Consider the following 27,783-nt stretch of genomic DNA (forward strand, 5'->3'; position numbering starts at 1 on the left):
GTCATCTGGACCAGATGAATTACTTCCTTGGGTCAGATGTGACTATTGAGCCCCTGTCAGTGATACTTGAAAGATGACAGAGAAAAGGGAGAGGTATCAGAGGATAAATGAAAGAAAGAAAGTGAAAAATAGAAATGCTTTAGTCTGTATTTAGATGATATCAGTTCTTTCTCTGGAGGTTTCATCATTAGTCCTTTGAGATTGTCTTAAAACATTGTATTGTTGAAAATAGCTGTCATTCACAATTGATCACCATACAATATTGCTGTTACTGTGAACAATATTCTCCATTCCGCTCACTTCACTTTGCATCAGTTCATGTAAGTCTTTCTAGGTTTTTCTGAAATCATCCTCTTCTTACAGCACAATAATATTCTATTATAATCATGTATCACAACTTGTTCAGAAATCCCCCAATTGATAAGCATCTGCTCAATCTAGTTCTCAGACACCAAAAAAAGAGCTGCCTGTTGATTAATTTTAACTACATTATACTGCTTAACCTAAATCATTCCTTCATATATCCATAAACTTTCAAAATCTCACAGAAAATTACATTTCAGTTTAGAGGTAAAATAGCAATTATTTCCCAGTTCACTCCAGTCCATTCTCATCTATCAAAAGTGATCTCCTTAAAGCTCAGGCTTGACCATGTCACTCCATAGCACCCCATTAACTCATTACACCTTACTCCTTTCTACTTACCCTAATTAGGATCCAGTGACTGGCATTCTAGCTGTTTTCACACTACATGTTATGTTTCCTGTTTGTGCATTTTAACTGGCTGTCCTCCACACCTGGAATTTTCATCCTTCCTTATCTCTGCCTCCTGGCTTCTTTCAAATGTCAGCTACAATCCTCCTCCTTCTTCCACAAGGAGCCTTTCTTCCTGAATGTTGCTCATGCCTTTCCTTTGAGATTATTTTATATTTATATAGTATATATCTTGTTTGTACATAGTTGTTTGGATGTTGCCTCACCTATTAGATTATATGTTCCTTGAGAACAAAAGACCATTTTTTTCTTTCTTTTTTCTTTGTATCCACACAGTTTAGTACAGTGCCTGCAAGTAGGGTTTAACAAATACATACAGACTTGATTGCCTGAAAGTCTACTACTTAATTAATCAGAATTTCAAAGCATGGTGAAAAACAAGGAGTAACTTACTTTATGCCTAGAGCTCAAGTTCTAAAATCATTTTATCTCCTCATAGTCAGCTGTGTTCCCTCCATCAATTCTCCCTATTTCTTTTATTCTATTCTTTTAGTCTCTCCCTTCTCTTTCCTGAATTTTCTTCATTCCCCTTTACCTCCCTTTATTTGTCAAAATAAGAAACTGACTTTTGTTGTTGCTATTGTATTTACTAAATCAAATTTTATGTTTGGTTCTTGTCCTTAACTTAAAAAAAAAAAAACTCAGGAAAGGTGAATATTTTATATTTCTCTTTCTAAAAATGAAATTAAATTACTTTAAAAAGAAGGTTATATATTGACTTTTTGTTGATATTTTTCTGCAGGTGAATTAAGACGTGCTTAATACACATTAATTGGATATGTACTTTGTGCTTGGTATTCAGTGATCCATACCTGTTTTGGTGGTGTCATATATTCTCTTAATCCATGTTTAGCTGAAAAGTGGGAGTGACCCCATAGATACAGACTTAGAATGGCACCCAAGAGGACTGTCCTTTACATCCTTTTCTTCAGACTTAGTATATAAACCCTTTCTCACAAGACTCCTTTGCCCCTAATCTGGGAGACTTTAGAGCCCAAGAAAGAGCACCATGATATTCTGGAATCTGCTTTATCTAAATTTTTATCTTCCAGCATAGTTCTCTGAACATAGTAGGTGCTTAATAAAATGTTTATGGAATTAACTTTAATTGATTCATACAAAGAATGCTCAGGTGTTAAAGTTGTCTTGGGCCTCTGACCCCTGAATCCGATTCCAAATTCCCTCTGGATAGAAACTCAGTCTCTGGCTATAATGGAGCAGCCAACTTCAAGGAAGCCTTTGTTCTCTTGGTGACTGCAGTGAGATAGGGAAAAGTTCTCCAGAAGGCAACCCAAAGACCTGTCCTCTCAGCACAACCTCATCCTGTGAAGAATAGAATGTCATACCAGGAACTGGACACCCTGGTATAGCCTTCTTCACCTTTGCCCAAACACGTATATACACCACCCCCTGCAGATTCCTTGGGATGTTAGAGCCACGGGACATGGGGAAGTGGGTCTCCTTGAAATCACTGGGACAAACATAGCACTTTCAAAATGGAGTTCCTGTCAGTCACTATTAGTACCAAGATCTTTGTATTCTCCAAAGCACTATTTTGCATCAGGTAAATGTTGAATAAATGAATGAACCCATGAATGAGAAAATATCTGGTGAGAGAAATGTCTTGATCCCAGAAGAATATGAAGCTATATTTTTGGCTTAAACTTTATTCATTAGGTTTATAATTGTTTTTTTTTTTTTTTTCTTGCTCCTTGCAGATTTCATGAACTATTCCATCTGGGGCTCCATATTCCTACCCATTTGATACCTGAGAAACAATTGCTCAAAAGGCAGGGCCGGGCGTCCAACAGTCACCTCCTCTCACCCAGCTTATCCTAGGAGGCCCAGGTAAGTCACCACATGCTGGACAGGGAAAAGGCATTGAGTTTCAGGTTCTAAAAGAGCTAGTCTTCTTGTACTCCAGGAAAAGTAGGTTGGCTCCCTTGCCCCTTCCCCTAGCACTCTCTGCTTAGAGGCACTGCTCTGTTAATTAAGACAGCATCATTTCAATTGGCAATATCTAAATCTAACTTAGTGGACAGAAGACTGGGCCTGGCCTCAGACACATACTTGGGCATTGTGGGCAAGTCACTTAACCCATTTGTTTTACTCCACCGGAGAATGCAATGGCAAACCACGCTAGTATCTTTGTTGAGAAAATCCCAGGGACAGTGTGGTTCCGAGGGTCACGAAGGTTGGACATCTGATCTCACAAATCCTAGACCAGTGGTAGTGGTGGATTCTGGAGGCAGGAATACAGCATTTTAAAGCTGGAATGGCGATCGCTAACAAGGCATGAGGCCCTGCTTAATTTTCTTGGCCACCACCGCCGGGAAGAAGATTTTTGTGCTGTGTGTGAGGAATATTCCATCTTCCCAAAAGAGTTAGGAGAAAGGGGCAGCTGAGATACAAGGGGAAGAAGAAAGAGCCTAGCTGGCGCCTTCTAGGGCACTACAACAATCCCGGGGACAGCTTGTGGGGACAGGGGAAGCACTTGTCTCATTTTGAGGCCCCAAGAAGAGGGAGGAGAAGGAGGAGGAGTACAAGGTTCCCCAAAGGCCCCGAGGAGAATTTTTCATTGTAAAAACAAAACCGGGCCCAGCTGCCAGCTGCACTTTCTGACCCTACGGTTAAGCCTTGCTGGAGAGGGCTCCCCAAACTCACCTCCCCACCTCTCCTCCCCGGGGGTGAGGTTATCCATCATGTACCAGACACAAGCCATCACTCATTGCTTCCGGCCCGGCCAAGAACAAGTCCTCTGACTGAGCACGGCTGCACCCCGTGACCTTTACGCAGGGCTTACAAGCTCCAAGAACTGCTGACCACTCTTCCCAGAGGAAAGTGGTCCTTCATTCAACTAATGCTGCTTTTCCCAGCCACCCAAGCTCAGTTCAAGTCCCCAACAGCAAAAGATGATGAACTAGTCTTCCCTTCACCCTGATTCTGGAGGGGGAAAATAACACTTTTGTTGTTTTTTTCCCCTCCCTGATGGACTGTTCTGAGAAATTCTTCCCCGCCTCCTCAGCTTGGAGGAGCTGGCTGGCTGGCAAAGCTTGAGTGGAAAATTGGTGAAGCTAATGAATGGTATAGCAATGCAGAGGCCAAAGCCAGGAATACAGCTCTGGAGGGACTCAGCTTTCCACAGCTCTGGAGGGACTCGGCTGCACTGCCCCAGTGTGGACGAGCTGAGAGGCTGGAGGCTTGCACTTCACTTGCCCACCATGAGCTGGCTGCCCTTGACCTCTCCTCTCTACTTTGGACACGAGGAAAAATCTACTCTTTCAGAGATTCACGAGTCATCCCCCTTCCCCTCCAAGGTCTCCCTGGGTTGGAGGAAATCCAGCAGCTTTCCGTTCCACTCTCACCCTCCCAGATCTTTTTCTTCCCCAGCCCCAAATCCATTTTTTGCTTTCAAATAGAGTATTTCACATTACCTTTTGCCCCAAGTGATTTCACTGACCTTGTGGCATAGGCTGGAACTTCTTTCACCACCCAATTTGAAATGGAAGAAAACAAGCTCTTTCCCAGGCAGAAGCTAGTGCTGCTTTCCCCAGCCACCCAAGCTCAGTTCCTAGGTGGGGCAAGGGAGTGGGCTGTATAAATTGCCTCAGAATAGCCCTAGGATTGGGTTCTGCCTGGTCCACCCCAGTCAACAACAATCCTCAAAACTCCAGTGTATAGTCCTGAGACTTGAGGACATGGGGGGGGGGGGGGGGGGTGGCATGGAAAGCATCAGAGAATGAGATTCTTGGCCATCAAGACAGCTCAGGAGTAGTAGACTCCTCTTATCCTTTTCTTTAGGGTTCTATAGTATCCAATTAGTTCTCTTCAATAGGCACTTCTCAAATTTGGTGAGATGAAGGCAGCTTGGAGGACCCCTGGGAAAGAAGGGGAAGTCTGGCCTAAGGAAGCAGGGGTTGGAGGGTGATGGTTTTGGCACCCGTCAGCACAGCCTCTCCCTGTCATGGCAGGTTTTTGCTGAAATAGAGAGACAAAGACCTGCTTTGTGGTCCACAGCCTTCAAGGGGATGGCAGTCAGGAATGGAAATGGTCAGCTTTTCCATCTAACTGTAACTTTTCCTCCCCCTGCCCCGGCTCCTTCAACCAGCCACCAGATTCCTTCAATCAGGGCGAGTGGGTGGAGCTCTAACCCCCTCTCTTCCCTCCCCCCATAAATCCTTTTATTGGTTGCAGGTTTCTGAACATTCTGAGTTTCTTGTATGCTCAGCCTGTCCTGTTTGCTGACCCCCTCCCTACCTCCTGCTCACATCTGGGTCAGAGAGGTCCCGAGGGGTTGCCCACATTACTGTTCTATTAGAAACTGAGAAGAACCGGGAATCTCGGTACCATGATGCTGGCTTGCTAGCAACTCTGAATCCCCCTCTTTTGTTCCCCCAAGGCCCAGTCTCTCCTTATGGAAATGCTCTGTCGGGTCCCTTCTGCCTCCCCATGACCAGTGCTCAGTCCACTCATTACTCCTTCTTTCAGTTCCTCTATTTGGAACATAAGGGCTTGGGCTCTGGTAAAACATGCTCAGCAGAGAAGAGGTGAGAGGGAGGGAGGGAGGGAGAGAGAGAGAAAAAGGGAGGGAAGGCTTTCCTGGAATCCTTATTAAACTTTCCAAAGCCAGCCAGAAAGTGAACACAGGCAACTCTAACCCCTCCCCACTCCCCCAGGAACATTTGTGAACTGCTAGGGAGGCAGCCACTGCTTTAAACTGGGGGAGGGGCTTCCATACCAACAAAATGCTCAGAAACGGAACCTTTTTAAAAGGGGGAGCCTCTCACTCCTGGATTTGGGGGTCTTGGTGATTTTTTGGGTGGCTCTTTGTTTTTAGGATTTGGACAAATACTTTGTATATCATACACCATCAGCAGTGAAAAAGGCATTAGAAATCACTCAGTCCAGCCTTTTGGTGTGTCAAATGAGCCCTGGCCCCCGACACTTATAAGGGCCCAAATCTTGTTATCTCTAAGACTTGAATTCCCATCCGAGGTTTTCTTTAGGAACATTAATATTTGACCTTGTGAATATTTATATTGGACAGGTTTTTCTTCAACCTCACAAATTGAAGAATGAGCTTGTATTTGAATCCATTCATGCCCAGGAAAATTCTCCCCCATTTTCTTTAGGGCACAGGCAACCCTCCCTTCCTTCCAGGTCACAATTTTTTGGCCCTAACTTCCAGAGTTCACATTTTCTAGGACCAAGCACTAGAATAAGTGTGGTTTGCTCCTGGAGGGTGCATGATTTCCTCTGGACTGAACCTTCTTCCTGGGGAGGTATTGCAGACCCACCAGATCTGAGTATCTACATGGAAACTCAGTCTCTCCTCCTTGGTTCTCTTTCTCTTCCTATTCCCCCACCTCATCTTTTAAACGCCAAGCCCAAGGGTCAGCTCAAACCTATGAACTCTATCTTTAATATTGCATCAAATAGGTGACCTACAACTACAAAACTTTGAGTTTGAGTCTGTGCAAAAACAAAGGCCTCATCAGTCAGGCCATGGGGATTCAGAAGGAGAATCCAAGCCTAGTTCAGAGAATTCACATCTTGTTCAGCAGAGAAGGGAGCTTGGCCAGCTCAGATACAGGTCTATTATCTAAGAAAAAAGATAAATGCCTCATTCTCTCAGGATTGGAATCCAGGTCTCCTAAGTTCAATGTTCTTGCCAATACATTGTTATTGTTCAGTCATGTTCATTCTTTGTGACCCCATTTAGGGTTTTCTTGGCAAAGATACTGAAGTGGTTTGCCATTTCCTTCTCCAGCTCATATTACAGATGAGGAAACTCAGGCAAACAAGGTTAAGTGACTTGCCCAGGATCATACAGCTAATAAGTATCTCAAGCCATATTTGAACTCAGGTCTTCCAGATTCCAGGCCCAGCAGGCAATTAGTTGAGAACTGTGCTGCTACCAAATTACTCTGCCTCCAAGTGCTCTTATCTCCTTAAGACTACTCATGCTCCTTGAGAGCAAATTATGGATACTCCTCAGTTCATGAGTCCCTTCAATAAAATGTTTTTGTCTAATAACCATTAATAAACCTTGAGGAAGATTTTCAGTGTGTTGGATAAATCTGATAAGGAGGATTTATGATTAGATGTGGACAAGAATTGTATAGCATGAGAAGGGATGAGCATCCACATGACTGAAATTCTTAGTTCCATTAAAACGCCACCAAAATAACTATGCCCAAAGGGTATCAAACTGTGCATACCCTTTGACTCAGCAGTGTTTCTACTGGGTTTATAATCCAGAGAGAGCTTAGGGAAGGAAAAGGGACCCATATGTGCAAAAATGTCCGTGGCAGCCCTTTTTGTAGTGGCCAGAAACTGGAAACTGAGTGGATGCCCATCAATTGGAGAATGGCTGAATAAATTGTGGTATATGAATGTTATGGAATATTATTGTTCTGTAAGAAATGATCAGTGGGATGATTTCAGAAAGGCCTGGAGAGACTAACATGACCTGATGCTGAGTGAAATGAGCAGAACCAGGAGAACATTGTACATGGCAACAAGAAGATTACATGATGATCAATTCTGATAGATGTGGCTCTCTTCAACAATGAGATGATTCAGACCAGTTGTTTTCACTCTTTCTGTTGTTGTTTGCTTGCATTTTATTTTATTTTCTCATTTTTTTCCTTTTTGATATCATTTTTCTTGTGCAGCAAGATAATTGTATAAATATATATGCATATATTGGATTTAATCTATATTTTTACCATGTTTAACATACATTGAATTATTTGCCATCTAGGGGAAGGGTTGAGGGGAAGGGAGTGAATAATTGGACCACAAGGTTTTGCAAGGGTCAGTGTTGAAAAATTGTCCATGCATATGTTTTGAAAATAAAAAGCTTTAATAAAAAAAAAAAGGCACCAAAATTAACTGACCCAAACCACATTTTCTTTCTTATTCAGGGTTCAATACCTCCAGCTAGGGCGGGCTACAGTAGTCTCAACTCTCTAAGGCAAGAGTGCTCAACAATGTTTTAGCAACAGAATCCTCTCTTTAGATGGCACTTCAACAGAACCTTTGCAGTAAAATCTTTATAATTAGTTTTTTTTAGCTGATTAAAACTAATAGTACCAAAAAATTACTTATTTAAAAAAATCTATTTTCAGATCAGTTTTATTCAGTCTAACAATAATACAAATTATTTATTCAGAAGGACCCAGATTGTTTGTTATCTAGCTGTAAGTGTTTTATAATTGGAAACACCATTGGGAACAATAGTTCATTCTAAAAGCTGCTTCACAATAATTTTCATTTTCCCCTTTATTTACATAAGCCAGTAATGTTTGAGATTATTTCAGTTCTTATTTTCACTTGAAAAATTCAATAATATTGCTTTTAAATTTGCTGTTTTGATAAATGAAACATATAAGGAAACATGGAAAAACCTAAGAGAAACTCAGCAAAGCAGAATAGTCTATATATACTGTGTGCAGGTATATATCTACATGTTTTCTTTTTATGAACACAAACACACACATGAATTAAAAAAAAAATAAAAGCCAGAGGGAGACCTTCTGACAGATTTGGAAGGAGACAGAACAAAATCATTCTTTTTTAATTTGCTGGAACTTTCGTTCGGTTTTATTATATTTTGTAAAATGCTAAGGTTTTTATAAACTATTTTATTACTTATTTTGTATGTTTACTTGATTATGTTTTACTAATGGCTTATATTTTTTAAAAAGTAGCTTGATCTTGCTTATAAATGCTTTTGTAATTTTTCCAGAACTATGATGTTAACATAACAGACACAGATTATTAAATTCTCTAAAGGAAGCCTAAATTAGAGATTGCTTTTGCCATATTGGTTTTCTCTGGTAATCTGAATTCTGGTACTGCAACAAAGTTTATAGGTGTTTACTTCATCAGAATAATGATTAAGAATACTTATCTCTTTACTTAACTCTTAAAACATTCTGAAATTTCTAAAAATATAAATGAATACTAATCATTTTACATGTACTTGGCCAAGAACACCAAGATAATCCAAACCCTTGGGTTAGATCTCAGAAGAATTATACCTCATTTGACTCTACCTGAAAGACAATCCCCTTTTTTAATATCTCAGAAAAGTGGACTTGCAGTATTTGCTTGAAAACTTATAATGAGGAGGAATCCTCATCTTAGGTAACCCATTCCACTTTTTCGACATCTCTCATCGTTAGAAAAAGTTCCTAATTACATCAAGTTAAAATTTGCTTCTCTCTACATTCTATCCACTGCTTCTGGTTTATCCTTTGTGGCTAAAGAATAAGTGTGATCCCCTCTTATATGACACGCCTTTAAATACTATAAATCCTTTTTTTCTTGAGGTGAAATATTTCCAGTACCTTCAGTTGATTTTTTTATGTCATTATTTTGGGTCCTTTCATTATGGTCCAGAGGTGTTCCTATGGACACCCTCGTTCATCAATGTCCTTCCAAAAAGATGGTAGCCAGAAATGATCAGGGCAGAGTATTAATGGAGTTATCCCCTCCATAAGATAGAATGTGCCTTCTTTGCCATTTATCCTGTATATAGTTTATTTGAACATGTTTATTTGTATTTTGTCTCCCACATTAGATTGCAAACTCTTTGAGAAAAGGGATTATTTTATAACTTTCTTTTTATTTTGACAGCTTAGGATAGTGTCTGGCACATGGTAAGCTTTTAATAAATATTTACTGACTGACCTTCCCTATCATAATACTTTGAAGGTGATATTTTTAAAATGCCAAGTAAAAGAGATCAACTAAAGCATAGAGAGAGCATACATGATTGATTCTAGACCTGTAATGGTTTCGTATTTTTAGTAATATGACAGATTTTGAACCATGATAGATGGTTCTTTCTATCAGTTGACAACCCACTGTATGCAAACCATGAAGACTGGGTAGAATTGAGTCAGTTGGCCAACAAGTATTTATTAAGCACCTATTATGTGCTAGACATTGTTCTAAAAACTGGAGGTAGTATGTCCTGAATCCTCTAGTTTCCAGGGAACAGAGTTTGAGTACTTTCATTGCTAAGGTATCTTCTCAATTAAATAATATAGGGAACCCATGTGAATGACCCTGTCAATCATCAGTGTAAATTTTAAGTCTGATTTTAGAAGTGAAAGCCTATATCCCAACAGTGTGTTCTACTTCAAAAACTTTTACTAGACACTTCCTCTGCTTCTCCCACACAACACTACTAAATATCTCCATTTTGTTTAATCTTCCAACTCTAATCTCTGACTTTTCTTGAAAGAAACATCCTATTCAAATCAAAAAGCTATCAAGCTCCCAGCTATAAACGCACAGCTTGGTACACAACAGATGAGGGCTTTTTCCTGGGAAATTTATGGTAGGTAATCTATCAATGAAGATTGTATAAGGGAGGTAAATATAAAGTACCAGGAGCATTCCAAGGGAGAAAATGCTGAAATGTCTCCATGTTCCCCTTTTCATCTCCTACCTCACTACACAAACATGAATTCATTTAATTTTCTACCATCATTTAAATAAATAAAATCCCATCTCTAACAAAAAGAAGTAAAGATATTTTTTAACAATTCCTATTTTAAATAGACAAAGTCTACTAAGGCTCTTTCTTTATTCAACTTCCACTAACTACTAATATTCCCATTCTGCATATAGAATATATGCAATATATTTGATTGATAAGCTTGATGTTAGTTTATATGGATATTATTTATATCTGTTTTCTTCAGTGTTGTCTTAGAGTAAGTCCCTTGATATTGAGAATCATTGCACAAACTTGTACAGAGCAAAGCACAATATATAAGTGCCAGATATAAGCACTTGACAAGGATGTGCTATATTATATGTATCCCAGAGCATTATTAGATGCTTAATCAGTCCACTTGTCAGAAGCCTCAGTCAACATAGCATGAGATGCTTGTCCCAAAGCATTGAACAATTCATGCAGATAACTAAATTCTTTCTTAACTATTATCAATTTTCAATACAATGACAAGCATCCAGAGAATCACAAATGGACCTATTAAACTGCTCTCAGAATTTCTGCAACTTGAATTCGGATCCTCAACAGTTCTCTTGCCTTTCTCACCTCCTCCCCTCCACTTTTTTTTTTTAATACACTCTCTTTTGACCCACTGCATATGAATACTAGTCCCATACAGTTCATTACTCCCATTGGGTTATAGAGATTGAGACACTTATTCTTTCTGAGGTCTTTCAAACTTGTGTGCTAAGATAGCAAGTATGTCTATGGGTGTGTAATCTGTAGCCCAGAGAGGTCAATTATTAGGTATCCAGCCACAACTGCTGCTCTCTTTAACAAGGTTTTTCTTTTGCCCAAATTTGTTCCCCCTAAACCCTCCACACCATAGAAAGAGAAGGAAATTGGGCTGGGCAAAATCCCATCTTATTTGAGCCAAGTGCTAAATGACAATTCATATCATTCATTCATTTTCAAGTCTGACAATCAGGAAAATACTTTGCTCTTCCTTAGAACTTTAAAATGTTTTCATATCTCTGAGACAAGGAAGTGGGCTCCAAAATCACCAATCAAAATCATCTTCCTCTGGAAGAAGGATCATAAGGAGCACAGAGCCCATTCCTACAACCTAATTCCATCACATGCTTTACCAAGGTCTCCATCCTCAATGATGTAAGATGTCACCCAAATAGTTTAGATGCCATAAGACTTTTTCCTAAAGAAACTATTTAGTAGCTAAGATTATAGATGTCCACCACCATTCTGAACACAATATATATACCTACATATATGGTATATAGTATATACTGTATATACTTCCCAGCCCTGAAATTATTCTTCCTCAATAAATCTGAGGATCTCTGTCCCTCAGCATTAGTTAGGCCATAATCAAGGGCTAAATGCTGAGATTCCATATCCCTGAGCAATCCTGTTTGAGACCAATGCTGGCCCCAGGTCCTTCTTTCCCTTACCTTGTTCAGGCAGGGTTGGGGCTGGTCTGGCAGTGCAGAGTGTGGCTGTGACCAGCACAGCCCAGAAAAGGAGGCCCTTCCAGCTCCACATCCCAGTTCTACAGTTACAGATCGGTGACAAGGCTCCACACCTCCATGGGGACTCTACCCGGTCCTTGGGTTTGACCCGCCTTCTCAAGGTATATCTGCAGAAAAGATCACAAAGTAATGAAGAAAACATTAGGTGCAGAAAATAGTAAGGTTGTGTTGATGGGTAGGGGGGTCCTCAGATTATGTTATCATTTTCTCAAGCTATGCTTAAAGAGATAACTTGTTTAGAGTAGTTATCCCTGTCAAGGTATTAGATTCCGGCATCTGGCATTTTTTTCTTTTAAAGATCGGTTCTTCCTTCTTGTCATGTTTGGAAGTGTAGGGGTTCCTTACAGACCCATTTCCACTACTGTCTGACATGGGAACTCGATTCACTTCACTTCTGACGTGGGCTTCCTTCTTCCTCTGGCTGCATTTGAGCCTTCCCTCACCCAGGGGCTTAATACACTGGTAATGGACTTAGAATTTTCTCTGAATGGTCTCTGAATAGCCTCTGAAGCTCTATATTCCTGAGCTCCCGAGATCCAACAGCCTCAGTCTGGTGGCTGAGATTATGGGTGGACCCCAATCTGCCCACCCATTCTGAACATAGCATATAGCTGTATATAGTATGTACTGTACAAATCTATTGTGTATATAGTATAACTATATATACACAATTTAGCTATTTATACATACACAGAAGGTCTTCAGTTTATACATCCAAACACATACATATACACATATAGTATATATAGCATATATATATATATATACACACACACACATACACACACATATATATTATACAGTATATATACCACATATACTATGTACATATATAAATACAATTTGTAATATATACATATATACATACAGAGTACATTTATATATATATATATAAATTACAGTGTATTTATATGCTACATATAAGGTATATATATACATATGGTATGTATACATGTATACTATATACGTAGTATATATAGTTGTCACTGTTTTTTTTTTGTCAAGTCTGATTCTTTGTGACCCCATTTGGGGATTTCTTGCAAAGATACTGGGTGATTTGCCATTTCCTTCTCCAGTTCATTTGACAGATAAGGTAACCGAGGCAAACAAGGTTAAACCTGATTTACACAGGACCAGATTCACAAAACCAGGTTCAGGTCTTCTGACTCCAGGCCAGCACCTTATCCACTGTACCACCTAGGTCCACATGTATACACTAATAGATACTGTATTTGATGTTCTGCCTTGGATACAAAAACAAAAAGATTTCAAGTATTTTGCCACAAAGTTTCCCCTAAGGCTGGAATTCCAGGAAATCCAGGGTTACATGGGTGACCTCCTGTCTTTCCTGAGTTAAGGATCACTTGGTCAAAAGCTTCACGAACTTTTTCAGGGGAAAGGAAAAGGCAAAAAAGAATCACAAGTTATCTAATGATGACCCTGATTACTAGATGGTGAATTGGATAGAATTCTGGACATGGAGTCAGGAAGAAATCACTGAACCTGAATGAAGTCCATGGGAATAATGCTCAAATAACAGCCTCAGATACATACTAGCTGTGTGACCCTAGATAAGTCGCTTAACTTATACCTGTCAGTTTCTTCATTAGTAAAATAGAGATAATAAGAATAGCATCTTGTTCCCAGAGTTGTAATTGAGATAATATTTATAAAGTACTTAAAAAAATCTTAAAGTTCAATATAAATGCTACTTTAAAAATTGCTATGACAATAATTCACTCAGAAAATCGATTCAACTGGTGGTGGTGAATGGAGAGAACATGGTAGAGAGGCAGCTCAGGGAAGTGCTAGACCTAGAGTTGGAAAGTACAGAATTCAAATCTAGCCTTAGATATTTATCAGCTACGTGACTGAGTGGATTACTTAACTTGTTTGCCAGTTTCCTAATTTGTAAAGTGAAGATAATAATAGTTTCTACCTCCCGGGGTTGTTGAAGATAAAATATATTTGCAATATTATTATTACTATCAAAATTATCTCAGAAAACCAATTCCCCTGGTGGTGAGAAAAGAGCAGTAGTTGGCAATTAAAAGTTTTAAGTTCTAATTTAGCTATCTGTAATCTTGATTAAATCATTTGAATTTTTCTGAGCCTCACTTCCCTATCTCTAACAAGAGGGAGTAGATATAATTGATCTCTACATTTCCTTCCAGCTCTAAATCCTGTTATCTTATGAAGTAACCTCATCATTTGTAACCTCATTTGTAAAATGAAAAAATTGGATTAGATTTCTTAGAGGCCTAAAAATGTCTTTTGGTTTTTAGTATTCTATGAGTCTCTGAATAAGGGAGAAATTACTAGACCTCACTTACCAGAAGAGATTCAAACCTCTCTAGTTACTAAAGACAACTTTCTTAGATATCATTATGGAATTATAGTTTGAACTTAAGATTGAAAGATGGTGGCTGATGACCTAAGGATGATTAGGAAAAATATAGGAATATAAGAATCATCTAGTCCAAATCCCTCATATTATAAATGAGGAAAGTTAGGCTTGGAGGAAAGAAATATCTGTAAGGTCTTACAGCTGTTATTTGGACCCAAGCCTTCTAAGGATAAGTCCAGTGCCCTTTCCATTATATCCTCTGTCTGTTCAATCAGGGACGCCTGTTTGGTAAGGACATGACTCAAGGATGCCTCATAGTTGGCTCTTGGCCCAAAGCATACCACCTCTATGATTTCCTTTCCATAATTCTCCAAATAATGGAGACAAAAGCAAGATCTTATACTCCTCTGGAGAACAACATATAGCTGTTTAATATTTACAAAACAATAGGCCTCCTGGGTACTGGGCAGATTCTATCTATCCACTTATCTCCATGATATAACTACATATTTATGTGCATGTTTGTATCTAGATAATTAGAGACACAGTAATACGCAAATAAATTAGCAAAGTGCTTTACATATGTTATTTCATGCCGAACCATCCCTAAAGGTAAATGATAGTATCATCCCCATTTTTCAGATGATGAAACTGAGGCAGGTAAAATTTATGTGACTTTCCAGAGTCATAAAAGCTATTAAACCTGAAGCAGGATTTGAATTCCATTCTTTCTGAGTCCAGGTTTAGCACTCAATATACTTTGCCACATATGCAGACACACACACATATGTATATGTATGTATACAACCAAGAGGCTTTCATCCTAAATTCTGAGAAGCCTTCTAAATTATTCAGAAAATCCACCTCTTTGGAACATGTCCTACTGTGATACACTGACCTTGCTTCTCCCCCTGAGCTGGGCTGGGCCCCCTGTAAGTGAGTCAGTGCTGGCTGGCAGCAAACTCCATGAATTCTTGGCTTTGGGTGCATGTTCTCTTGAGCGAGCACAGGAGTGGGTGAGCAGGCTTGTGTGTGTACACACACACACACACACACACACATCTGTCCCCACTCTTCATCACAGCTCCAACTCATTTCAGCTAAGGGCTCCCGTCATGACAGGTAGTAAACAACTGAGAATCATTCAACTCTTCCCTCCAATTTCCTCTTTCCTGATCTCAGCAGAAGCTCTATGTTCCAGGCATTTGGGAAGCAGCTCACTTACTGATCTTCCATTTTAGACATAGGAGAGCCTGACCTCCCAAACACAGTCAGTTACAGGCAGGCTGCCTCTCTCCCCAGATTTTTTTGTTTAGATACTATGATATCATGGGTTCGGGGAGCTCCCCAGTGAGGTAACTCCCTTTCCCAAGGCACATCAGCAACTATTCTGAAATGCATAGTCTTAGAGGGTTGATTGACTTAAAGAGATTACGTGACCTGCCTATGATTGCATAGCTAGTGGTGTCAAAGGCTGGCCTTGAATGCAGCCCGAGCTTTATACCCTATTTACTAGGTTTATAGGCACTACAAAATCATGTCTTAAATTATTCTTTCCCGTTCATAATTGTCAGGTCCAATAAAAGTCTACGAGTTCAAAAGATGACCACAAGGTCTCCCTGATATCTCTTGTCATCCTTGAGATGAGGAAGGTAGAGGGGAAACAAAAAAAAGTGTCTATTTCAAGTCATTTTTTCAGGAAAAAACTCAAGGTTCATCTTTCCCAAGTTCAACGTTTATAATGGAGATAGGAGGAAATGAAGTATATAACTATGAGAAAATTATTTGACTTTTCTGGGCCTCAGTTTCCTTACCTGTAAAAATAGGGATGCTGGTCTAGGAATTAAGAAAATTAATTTAGACCATTAGCCTCAAAAAGGTTATAATATTAAATCCATTAGACTTATTCTGCTTTTAGTTGCCCTTTGCCACTTTCAAATATTGCATGGTTAGCAGACACATGCATCCTACCACTAATATCCACAGATAATAGTTATGAAAGGAAAGCTATAAAATTCTTATACTGCAGCTTTTGAAATTACTCATAAAGCACTCAAAATTGGCAAAATGTTTTACGTGTCATTTTTATCAGATCTTCACAACAACCTGGCGAGGTAGATAGTTTGAATATTATTATTCCTATTTTTATAGATGAGGCTAATGAGATTAAGTGATTTATCAATGACTACAAGTGTTAAGTGTAAGTGCAGGGATACCAAATAAGATTCCTCCAAATTCTGAGTCCAACACTCTTTTATATAACACATTGTCTTCACTTTGAAGGCATCTGGAAATTTTCACCATCTCCTTCATGTCATCTTGTCCACTTCTTACAACCTATTTGGAAGATCTGGATTCTCTATACAGAGTTTCCTCTGTGGTACATAATTGTTTGTAGATACTTCCAAAGAAGCAGCTTTATAAACTGGCTTAACCACCCATTGGAAGAAAGGCTTTGTCCCTAGGAGACATCCAATACATATCAAGAGCTCATTATTTTTAGGTTCTATAAATCTTGCAATGTTTCCTAAGGTTCTTAAGTCAGATTTTGATTACCACAAAGGATCTGAATATATTGAGGGAACAGGGTCTTATTACAAAAAAAGGAGAAGGGAAAAGAGGAAACAGATGATATATTGAGGACTCTTCTATTCCTTCAATCTATAATTCTACACTAGTTGAAGAAGGTCACATCTCAGTAAAAGAAAGATGAGCTGATTGAGGATCTTTGGGAAACATCTGAGAAAGGATGGGAAGCCATCAAAACACTATTCTTGGATTATTCTGAAGTAATGTAGTGGATGGGGAATAAAGAAATCTGGATTCTAATCCTGGTTTTGTCTTTGCCACTACCTGGGCAAATCCCTCCTCCTCTCTTGCCTGACATTTCTTCATGGAGTCTAGACCAGAAAAACAGACAGATGATCTCATGTTCTTCCAAATCGGAAATTGTATGATACTTGAAGGAGGATCTGGGACTACCATTGGGTGCTGGCAAAAGGCATGAACTACTCCATGAAGGAAAGATGATTGATGAGAGGAACTGGTGTAGGTCACTCACTTTTCAAGGGATAGAATATTGAAGGGTAGCACATTACAAAATCCCAAATTTACTCAGCCATAATCCTACTCTGAGGGCTAGGTACAACAAAGAAAGAAATTTTCTCAACTTCCTTAGTCCTATAGGGCAAGAGCTTCAAAAGAGTGGCCTCCTAGATTCAGGGGTATAAATCTTTCTATTTACAAACAAAAGTGAAAACAGCACTTACTAGACTTGAAGTCAGAGATCTATAGTTCAAATTCTGCCACTTATTAGATGTGAGACTTTGGAAAAGTCAGAGAATCATAAATCTACACATGAAATCACTTTGCCATTCCAGGTCTTGGTTTCCTCATTTGTAAAATGAGGAAAGTATACTAGATGAACTGCTAAGGAAGGTCCTTTCTGGCTCTAAATCTGTTCCCATAATCTTACGGAAAATGGTCACCTTTCCCAAAAGTGGATACAGGAGGGAAAAAACCCTCAGTTTAGGGAGTGGCTGATGTGAACATTTAACAAACATTTGAAAGAGATTATGCAGTTCGGCTTGCAAAATTTTTGTCTAACCCAAGGGAAATCCTAATATTTTTCTTAAGTCTTTGTATAAACAGGGTCTAAATGTCCTTTGGAAGAAATACTTTTATCAATCCTTCAAGGATCTCTTATTTCCTCTATGTGGATATCTTTTTGTTTTTTTAAACAACCCCTTCACACCTGGTTTTCATAATTTGCTAGTTTTAGAGTTAGAAGGGGCATTAAATGCTGAATCCCTTCACCTTACAAATGAGGAAAATTAGATCCAGGGAACATAAATAACTTCCTAGAAGCAGGAGTTAGAAGGAACCCTAGTGGATATGTAGTTCAACCAAAGTAACTCCTCAGTCCCACACAGTTGTAAATTTCAAAGGAAGAATTTGAACCCAGAACTTTGACTCAAGCATTTTTTCCACATACTGAAATGGACTTATTAAATTGGTAGAAAAAAAATCATCATTTGGTAGCCAATATCCTGGCGTTAAGTCCCTTTGAATTTAGCAAGATTGGCCCATGGACAACAGGCCAGTAATCCATCTTTGAGTCTTTTGTAGTCTTTCCAGCTTGGTAAGACTTGCTAGGACTTGTGCTCCTCTGGAACAGTCTTTAATGCAAGGTCACCTCTATACCACAATGAGACATGGGATAAAATAGGTATATAAAAATAGGAACAACAATAAAAGAAACACAAGGTGCTCTGTCATATTCTAGGGCTAAATGAAGTAATCTCTCAACAGGCAGGATCTGGGCTATAGCTATTTAGAATATATCTGGGTACTTATTATGTGGCAAAGACTATGCTAATTGAGTACTTTATGATTATTATCTCACTTGATCCTCACAATCCTAGGACATACAGGTTATCCCTACTATATAGCTAAGGAAACTGAGGCCAAAAAAACTTAAGTGTCTTGCCCAGAGTCACATAGCTAAGAATTATCCGAGGCTGAGTTTTTATTAGGATCTTCTTGAGTTTAGATCCTTCTACTTTTCCATCTAGCTATGCAACTCGAGTTATAATTCACCGCTCCCCCCCCCCAAATAAACAACAAACAGATAATAGATTTTATTAAGTATAGGGAAATTAATTGTAGGGCACTTAGGTGGCACAATGGATAGAGAACTGGGCCTAGAATCAGGAAAATCTGAATTCAAATACTGCTTTGGACACTATAGCTGGGTGACCCCAGGCAAATCACTTAACTCTGTGAGCCTCAGTTTCCTCATCTGAAAAATGAGCTGGAGGAGGAACAGCAAACCATTCCAGTATTTTTTCGAAGAAAACCCCAAATGTGATCTCATGATTGTAAATAACAGGAGTAAATAACAACAATAGCAAAATATATACCCAGACATACTAACATGATGGACCAAGGGATATCATAGTGACCAAATCTCTCTATTAGTGCAGGCTGGCACTTGGTTTCCTTCTTATATAAGAGTAGCTTAGGAGCCCTGAAATGTAAAATAATTGTCCAGGATCACATAGCCAATAAGGCTTTGTGGAACTTTAATCCAAGTCTTTTCGATTCTCTTCACTATACCACTGTTATAATTCTTACTAAAATTGAAAGAAAAAGACAGTACATTTTATTTTATTGCATTGGAGGATAAGCCAAAACATGTGTGTCTTGAAAAAACAAGCATCTCAGCAAAGCTGGATATTAAATCCTCTTTGGAATCCATAGAATCTGATCTAAAATGATAGGGATGGAGTGCCTATAATACCTATAACCCTTGGACTTCTCACTATATACTACATTTGGGTCTCTTACACAGCCCTTGGGAAGAGGAATGTAAGATGAATTCCCCAAGAGGAAGTTAACTCATTTCAAGTCAGCTCAGGCCCTTCCAGAACAAGCTTTTTGAGTTAATTCTAGCTGTTTCCTTTTCTCAAGCTGCAATAAGTTTAATATTTAACTAAGAAAGCCCCCAGACCAACATGGCACATAAAGATTGAATAAGAGATAAGAATACAGGTATTAGTGAGAGAAAAATTAGATTTGGGGTTAGAAGTCCTCAGCTATTTATAATAGCTCTTCATTTGGCATTAAGCAAGTTACTTAAATTTCTAAGTCTCAGTCTTTTTCTTAAAAAAAAAAAAAAAAAAAAAAAGACAGGGTTGGTCCGTCTGCACTCTTAGGTATTTTTCAGCCTTGGTCCTAAATGATTTGTGATCTTCAGCAGTTAGCATTGGTCCCCAAACACGAACTATCCTTTATCCTAAGCATCAACTTTAATACAATACTTTTATTTTTAAACTGGATAAAACAAATAGTGGTAGGAGGAGTGTCATTGGGGGATGGGTCTTCAAGCTGAACAATCACTTGTCAGGTATTCTGGCTCATGTATAAGAGGATTCCCTGAATTCCTTTCCAATATTAGAGGTCTTACCAAATTAAGCTATATTATTTATCATAATAATAGCTAATATTTGTACAGTGTTTAGAATGTGCCAGGACTGTGCTAAAGGTTTTACCAAATTAAGAGATATTATTTATAATAATAATAGCTAATATTTACATAGTGCTTAGTATGTTCCAGGCACTGTGCTAAGTGCTTTATAATTACTTTCTTCTTTGATCCTCATAATAACTCTAGGAGATAGGGACTATTATTGTCCCTATTTTAGGGATGTAGAAACGGAGGCAGAGATCAAGTGAGTTATTTGCCCAGGCTCACACTGCTATTGTTTCCTGTAGGTTTTTCGTTTAGGTCTTCCTGATTTTATTTATAACAGTGAAACAAATCTAAATGTTATTGTTTCGGAGTGAAGGATGAGTAAATACACTGTTGTAGTACCCCACTGGAAAGCCTCAGTCCTGGTGAAAGTGCTGGTCTTGTTGTTTGCCCTTCATTTTGAAGAGGACCAGTGACATCATGGAGTAGTCTTGACTTGTGTATATATGGATTTAAGTGAGGCAGAGTTGTACAAAGTCATCCAGTGACAAGACAAAAGTCAGGTCAATGCCCCAGGATGTATTCGATTTACTGCAGAGTGTTCCATGTCCCTCCTGGTTAGTCTTTGAATACTTGAGTTGAAGTTCCTTCTCTGCTCATTTACTAGCTTTATGACTCTAGTAGTAATTTAACTTCTCTGAGTCCCAATTTCTTCATCTATAAAATGGAAAATATTAATTTTTGTACTCTCTGCCTATACCTGTCCAAGACTGTTGTGAAGAAAGTGCTCTGTGGAAATGTGAGTGATGGAGTAATTAATAATAACAATGTTAGTCTTGTCCATTTCTTCTTGACCCCAAGGACCACAGCATGCCAATACTGTCCGTGGGGTTTTCTTGGCAAGGACATCTGATTGCTTTGCCATTTCCTATTCCAGGGGAATGAAGCAAATAGAGATTAAAGTGACTTGCCTGGGGTCACACTGCTGGTGTCTGAGGGTCCATATGAACCCAGCATTCTATCCACTGAGACATCTAGTTGCTTCTATATCAGTTATACCATCACACTTAAAAGATCCATGATTTCATCAATAGTAGGTGCTCCCAAACCACAAACTCCTCTTGGTTGTCATGAACTGCTGAGGGAGAAAAAATACCTCTGCTGATAGCCAGCCATCAGGGAATGAGCCTTTCAGAATCCAGCTTGGCTAGTTCTGAAACAACAAACACTATTTCTAAACAGTAATAGCACCATAAAGATCAACAAATATAAGAAGAAATATAGAAAAGCCTGTGGGAAATAAGGCAAAGTGAAAAAAGCAGAAGCACTTTCTGTAGGAAAACTATTATGTGAAATATTAGCATGTACATCACTGGATGGAAAGAGTACGCTGGAGTTACATATAAACTGCCAGTAACGTCTTTAGTATGGGATGTTTTTTTTTTTTTTTTAAACGGAAAGGTGAGTAAATATTAAAATTTAAAAACATATAAACAGAAGTAAAGTACCCAAAGCAATGTCCTCTCTCGAACAGTATCCCCTTCTTCCCAAATCGAGAATACTAAAGCCCCTATCCTCATTTTTCTCCCGGACTCATTAGCAACCAGGGACAAAGGCTGGTGGTTGTATGGACTGGAAAATTTCCCTCCCAGGCGCAGGGCTGCCTGCATGTATTCTAAGCCTTTTCCTGCAGGATCTGAAGGACAATGGCATCTACCAACACTCCTGGGCTTTTCTACGCTTCTGCCGGTGTCTTTGCTCCAGGCGTTTCACTAACTAAACGAGGGGGTTGGACTGGTGACCCCTAAGGTCCCTTCCAGCTCGAACATTCTATATGTTTTGTGATTCTATAGATGCAGCCGCATTTTCAAAGTGCTCATTGTGAAACTTTTTAACGTAGGTGAAAAATATCCCGGGGAGAATGCTCATTTCCCTCCAAAACGTGCATCCCATCTCCCCCCCCCCCCCACTTTCTCCCCCAAAGCCGAAGCATGCTGTGAGGAAGCGTGGATGGGGAGTGGCCCGGGAATCTGGACGATCTCTATTAAAAACTGATATAACACTTAGCTATAGCTATGACTAAGAGTCAACGTAACAGATATTTCGAGGAGCTAGTCAGCCGCTAGCTGCTTAACAACCCGAGAGGGAGCCAAGCCAGCAGTGGCGTCCGCCTTCTCCAGTATACTGAATACTGACCGGGTGCAATAGTCGCGGGGCTGAAGTTGCTTCCTACAAACTTTAGCCCCAAATGGGAGAAAATATGTAAACAAGTCATTAGGGAGGCCATAAGGGCAAGTTCGCAGCAAAGGCAGCTCAGCCATTCCCCGAAAGTAAAGAGAGAGACCCAAGCCCTGGCCAGAGAGCTAATTAAGCGCAGAACTGGACTTCGTAGGGGCTGTAAAGTCATCCTCGAATGGTGGGGTGGGAAAAAAAAAAGGTTGAGGAACGGGAGGAGGAGGGGGGAGACGGGCGGGAACACGAGGGGAAAGCAGCAACCCGCCCAATTGTCCGGAGGCTGTAGGGCAGTCGGTATACCAAAAAAAGCCTGGGTCCGGAGGTGCAGGGAGCAGGGCACATCTGCTGAGGAAACAGTCACCTTAATTACCATGTCTAGAGAAAGTGCGATTTCATTACAACCTCCAAAACTACCGCCCAGAGAAGGAAACCAGAGAAGTGTTTTCAATTTGAAAGAGAGACAGAAGGGAGGGGAGGAGGAGGGAAGTTTGTCTCCTTCTCCTTCCCTCCCCCACTAAACTTTGGACCATAAGGAGCTTTCCTAGTTTAGGGAATGGACACACACACCAAATACACGCAACACACACGCACACACACCCTCCCTCTTCTTTTGAATGAGTAACCGTTATTTTAGATACTAGGCACAGATCTGCAATCCAAACTCTTTAAAAAACACAGAGACCAACTAGGCAAGGGGCAGCGAGAGCAAACACCTCAACCTGGCCCCATTCACACGCCCCCAGCGCCCGCTGCCGCCGCCGCCGCCGCCGCCACATACCAGCCTTCCAGAGGAAGAGTGGAAAAAGCAACGCATGACTGCCACCGCTGGGGGACGGCCCCCTGGGGCTCCCTTGATGGGAAAGGGGCAATCGGCCTTCCCAGAAAGCCCAAGAAACAGCAGCCCAAGAGTTCAGGCCTAATGCCCCTCCTCCTTGGAACCCCACCCTCCCTCCCCCAATCCAAGCTCCAACAGGGAACGACACCTTTCCCATTTTTTTTTTTCCCATTCAGAGCACAAAAGTGAAATTTGGGGATTTTGGAGAGTTCGGTCGCAACAGCTCTAGAGTTCTAGCGCAGTCATTCCCTAAGGGGATGAAGGCTACCATTCTAGAGTGTCTTACCCAAATATCTCTCCAGTACCTCCGTTCCCCTCCTTCAAAACTCCTATCCCCATTTTTTTTTTTTTAACCACCCAAGATGCTGGAGAGAAGTTTCAATAACCTGGGGTCCAAGTTAACCTTGCTCTCTTTTCCTACTCCCATCCATCTCTTAGGCGCAGGAAATGCTCCTGGCCCCAGAGGAAAGTGAAGGGTTTTAGCATTTTGGGGGTGGGGAGAGGAGTAAAAAACAACAGAGAAATGCTAGGCGCTGGGTTTGCAATGCTGCCTGTACTGGGTGAAATGGAACCAGATGGGGCTCACTGGTGCAACATCTGGAAAACTAAAAAAATTTAAAGGTGGGGGGAGGGAGAACGAGACCACGGCAACATTTTGTAAATAGGCCAATCGTTTTTGGTCCCAGCAGAAGCAGACTGGTTTCAACCCCCTCCTCCCTCCCCCACCCCCCCAGTTGAGTGAGAGAGGAAAGGGGGATGGGATGGAGCCTTCGCGGATTGCCAAACTATACAAAGGTGTCACTCTGGAAACTGAGTTTCCGGCCACCCCCCCTCCTCTTTTTTTAGCCAGCCCGCCTCTCCAGAAAACCACACAGGGGCCAAAGGGCAAATTAATCCAGGCAAGATCTTTGCCAGAAAGATGAGTGAGGTTCACTACTGCAAAGTGAACAGCACTGGACTAAACCTACTCATCTCATCTCCCATATCCAGATAGATTAGTTGAGTTTAACGCTCCTCCTCCCTCCTTCCACCCCCAACACACACATACAGAGAAAGAGAGAGAGAGAGAGAGAGAATTATTCGTCCTTTGGGGTCCTTCCAGTTTCCCTCAACTTCCCTCCCTTCGCCCCTAAGGAATTATTCGTAGGAAAAGATAACCCTTTCCTCTAAAGAAAATACCTTCTTCGCCCTCCTCTAAAACGGACTCTTAGCCATTTAGTGACGCCACCTTTCGCCACCTCCCTAAAAACTAAAGGAAGAAAAGCTATCCAACTACCATTCCCTCTTCCCCTCCCCCACCACACACATGTAGACACATCAGGGCCAGTACTTTAGTGGGAGTGGGAAAAGGGGATTACAAAGCGGTCCGATCCAATGATCGGACCAAAGCTACCTGCTGCAGTATTGGGGTGAGTCACCACGAGGGGTGGAGTGGAATGCAGCACACTCAAGATTCAGACACAATTTTTCCGTCGTCCTCAGACCCTCAAGCCTCCGGCCACCTTCTCCCTCTGGCCCGTTCCCTTTCGCTGGTCCGGAGGTGCATACCCCGCAGTCTCCCAGAACCCCGGACGTTAGTTTGCGCAGAAGTTGGGCGGCGGGAGGAATCGAGCTGGACAGGAGGCTCAGAAGGAGTAAGGGCTCAAAACTGCGAGCGGGAGAAGGGAGAAGAGGGGAGACAAAAGGGGGGAGTGAGGGGAGAGGAGAGGGGAAACCTCCTAAGTACGACGAACAGCTAAAGCTCCAAAGGGTTACAGGTCGTTAAACTAGCGCCCGGAGGATGGTGCAGGCAGAGAAAAGGGGATCTGCCGGGCTTGGGGATCGCCAGCCAAGGAGAGGCGGCCTCGTATCTGAAGGGGCCCCAGCCACTCTTACCTCCGTCTGGTTTGCTTTTTCCTTAGAGGAAAGTCGGCCAAAGCTCCAGGGGTTGGGAGTCCGGTTTCTTCAAGTTGACCGGCCGCCCCGGGGACAGAACCTGTCCCAGCGGGGCTACAAGAGCCCCGCAACCGCTGCACAAGTCCCGGGAGCGGCCCCTACACGGCGCCTCCAACCCCGGCGGGAACAATGGGGTCGAAGCGGGTGCCCGCCGGAGGGGGGGAGGGCGGAGGGCTCTCCCCTCCGCCTCCTGGGGTCTCTGGACCCCTGATCCCCCTCCTCCGGAGAGCCTGGGCTGCGGACGGCTCACAGCTTCTGCAGTCCGGGCTCCATCTCTCCGCAAGGGCCCCGGCTCCGCAGCGCGCCCAGGCTGTGACGGTGGTGGCGGCGGCTACTGCTGCGGTACAGATCCGAGTCTGTGTGAGCACTGCCAATGTATCCCCAGGACTGGAGGAAAAGTCTTTAGTCACAGTTGTTTCTCCAGCTGCAACAGCTCTTTGGGGTTGGGGGTGAGGGGAAACAGATGAAGTCCTCTCAATACGCTAAGCCTGGACTCTCTGGGTCTTTTCCAGAAGCTGTTTTAAGGCGATCCAGGTATGGTTCCCTGGGTTCTTGGCGCGCTGCGGCTGAGCTTAGGTCCGGGATCTTGCTCAACCCTTGCCCACTCTCCAGGCTGCTCCCGCTGCAGCTTCAGCGGCCGCCCGCGTATGCAACTGGAGCGCTTTTAAGGCTATGCGCCTGGAAGGCTCACTCACAGCCTCACTCACTCAGGCGATACTCTAGTCCCCACCTCCATCTCCTCCTCCTCCTCCTCCTTCTCCTCCTCCTCCTCCTCCTCCTCCCCCTGCAGCTGCCTGCTGGGCCTTGTAGTTCCCTTACCATTGCTGCAGAGGGGGAAAACCAAGCAGTTGTGTTCTTGTAGCTAGGGGGTCTGCGCATTCCATAAAAAACCGTGTCGTGCAAGGTTTCTGAGTTAGAACGGAAAAGTCGTTCCTCTAGGAGAATTTAGTGGAAAAAATTCCCATACATTTCATTTGGACACGCGTTACACCGTCATTATCTTAGTTCAGGCTTTTATTATCTCCTCTGGACACTTTTGTTAATCTCCTCAAATCCCCAATGGATCCTCCAGTGCACTGATCTTATCATGACCTTACTCTACTAAAAAAGTTTCACTAGTTTCCCTTTACTTACTAAAAAGTTCTGGCATTCAAGGGACCTCATAATTTGGTTCTAACTGCCAGCCATAGTTTAATGAGGAGAGCACTAAATTTGAGTCAGAGGAGCTGGGTTTGGGATACCTAATGATCTCTTCTAAGGTTTGTTTTTTTTTTTTTTTTTTTCCCCTCCTGGGTCTCCCTGCCTTGCCCAGGATGTGTAGAGGTCACATCCTGATCTCAATGCTAGTCAGCATGGGCGATCTAAACTCCTCCATTTTTTCAACCTTGGAAGCTTTATTCAAACCTAAGAAGCCTGTTAGTTGTGATAGATCAACCCTCACCCTGCCTCTGCGCCAATAATTTGTGCTGTATTTGTGCTATATTTTGGATCCCGACACATACTGGCTTGTCAAATGCCTTAAATAAGGGCTATTGTTTTGTCGATTGTCAAGCTTAAGAGTGATAGAGAAAATGTTAATAACCCAGATTAAACATAAAATATCAATCTTCCTTTGTAGAGCTGGTTTTTGAACATTTACCAGCAATCCCTTTGTTTTAAACCTGCTTTGATTCATTAGGCTATCAGCCTCAACCCTTTCCAAAAGCCAGAGCAGAAGCTGTCACCACTTCCAACCAGAATATTTTTTAAATGTATAAAATAAAACACAGGATTTCAAAGGAAAGGAATTATCTCTAGGTAAAATTGTTATTATTATTATTTTTAAAAAAGCCAAATTCACAGAGATTGCATATGACTCAAAATCTCATGATCCTACTTCTCCATTCTCCTTTTTTATATTCTACAAACTATATTATTCCTTATTACTGTTTAGACCTGTCTTCTCTGATCTCATTATCATGATTGACTCTAGTTCTCCATGTTGTCATGGACCACATTCTCCCTTTCAACTTCTATTCCTGCCTTTAGAAGGTTCGCCCTTCTGTCAAGACTCAATGTAGTGATTGTCCTTGCATAACATTTGCTCTCTATTTTGGGGAGAGAGGAAAGGAGGGAAGGGGAAAAAATTTGGAATCAGAATATTATAAAAGGGCAGCTACCCAATGGATAGAGCAGTGGCTCTGAATTCAGAAGGACTTGAATTCAAATGCAGCCTCAGTCACTTGTTACTAGCTAGCTGTGTGACTCTGGGCAAGTCACTTTACCCCAAAGGCTTCACCAAAAATAAAAATCTTCTAAAAATGAATCTTTATGTGTAATTGGAAAAAAAATCATGCAAAAACTTTTTAAAAAGTATAAAATTAATGACACATTGTTTTAAAACTTTAAAAAGGTGGGTCAAAATTGAAAACACACACAAAAACTCAATGCAGGTGCTCTTTTAAAGCTCTTTGAAGTTTTTCTTTCATGCCTTCTCTACTACCAAGGTGAAAGGATCAGTTCTCATAGCACTCTGCCTAGACACTTCTTTTGTACTTTTCACACTAACTCTTATATTTTTAACCTTAGTTATTTATGTATATCTTTTAAAATTATAATTTCCTTGAGAGCAAGTTTTCCATCATTACTATTCCAACATATAGCATAATATCTTCACATAAT

At 41.1% G+C, this 27,783-nt stretch overlaps 1 protein-coding gene across 7 annotated transcripts in view; it reads right to left on the reverse strand.

The window, feature by feature from the left end:
• FGFR1 (fibroblast growth factor receptor 1) overlaps positions 1-25,848 on the reverse strand; it is a 69,310-nt gene extending 43,462 nt beyond the window's left edge. For 4 of the 7 annotated variants that reach the window (XM_031950709.1, XM_023494728.2, XM_031950708.1 and 1 more), the window contains exons 1-2: positions 25,063-25,848; positions 11,719-11,903 (exon numbers count right to left, since the gene is read on the reverse strand). In XM_031950709.1, coding sequence (XP_031806569.1) covers positions 11,719-11,809 — 91 coding nt within the window. In that variant the 5' untranslated portion in view covers positions 11,810-11,903; positions 25,063-25,848. The remainder of the gene's footprint in view (positions 1-11,718; positions 11,904-25,062) is intronic. The other 3 variants (XM_031950711.1, XM_031950710.1, XM_031950712.1) reach the window with 2 other exon arrangements.
• Positions 25,849-27,783: the final 1,935 nt, after the last annotated feature.

Source organism: Sarcophilus harrisii, chromosome 2, assembly GCF_902635505.1.
Source record: "Sarcophilus harrisii chromosome 2, mSarHar1.11, whole genome shotgun sequence".
NCBI classification, from domain to species: domain Eukaryota; kingdom Metazoa; phylum Chordata; class Mammalia; order Dasyuromorphia; family Dasyuridae; genus Sarcophilus; species Sarcophilus harrisii.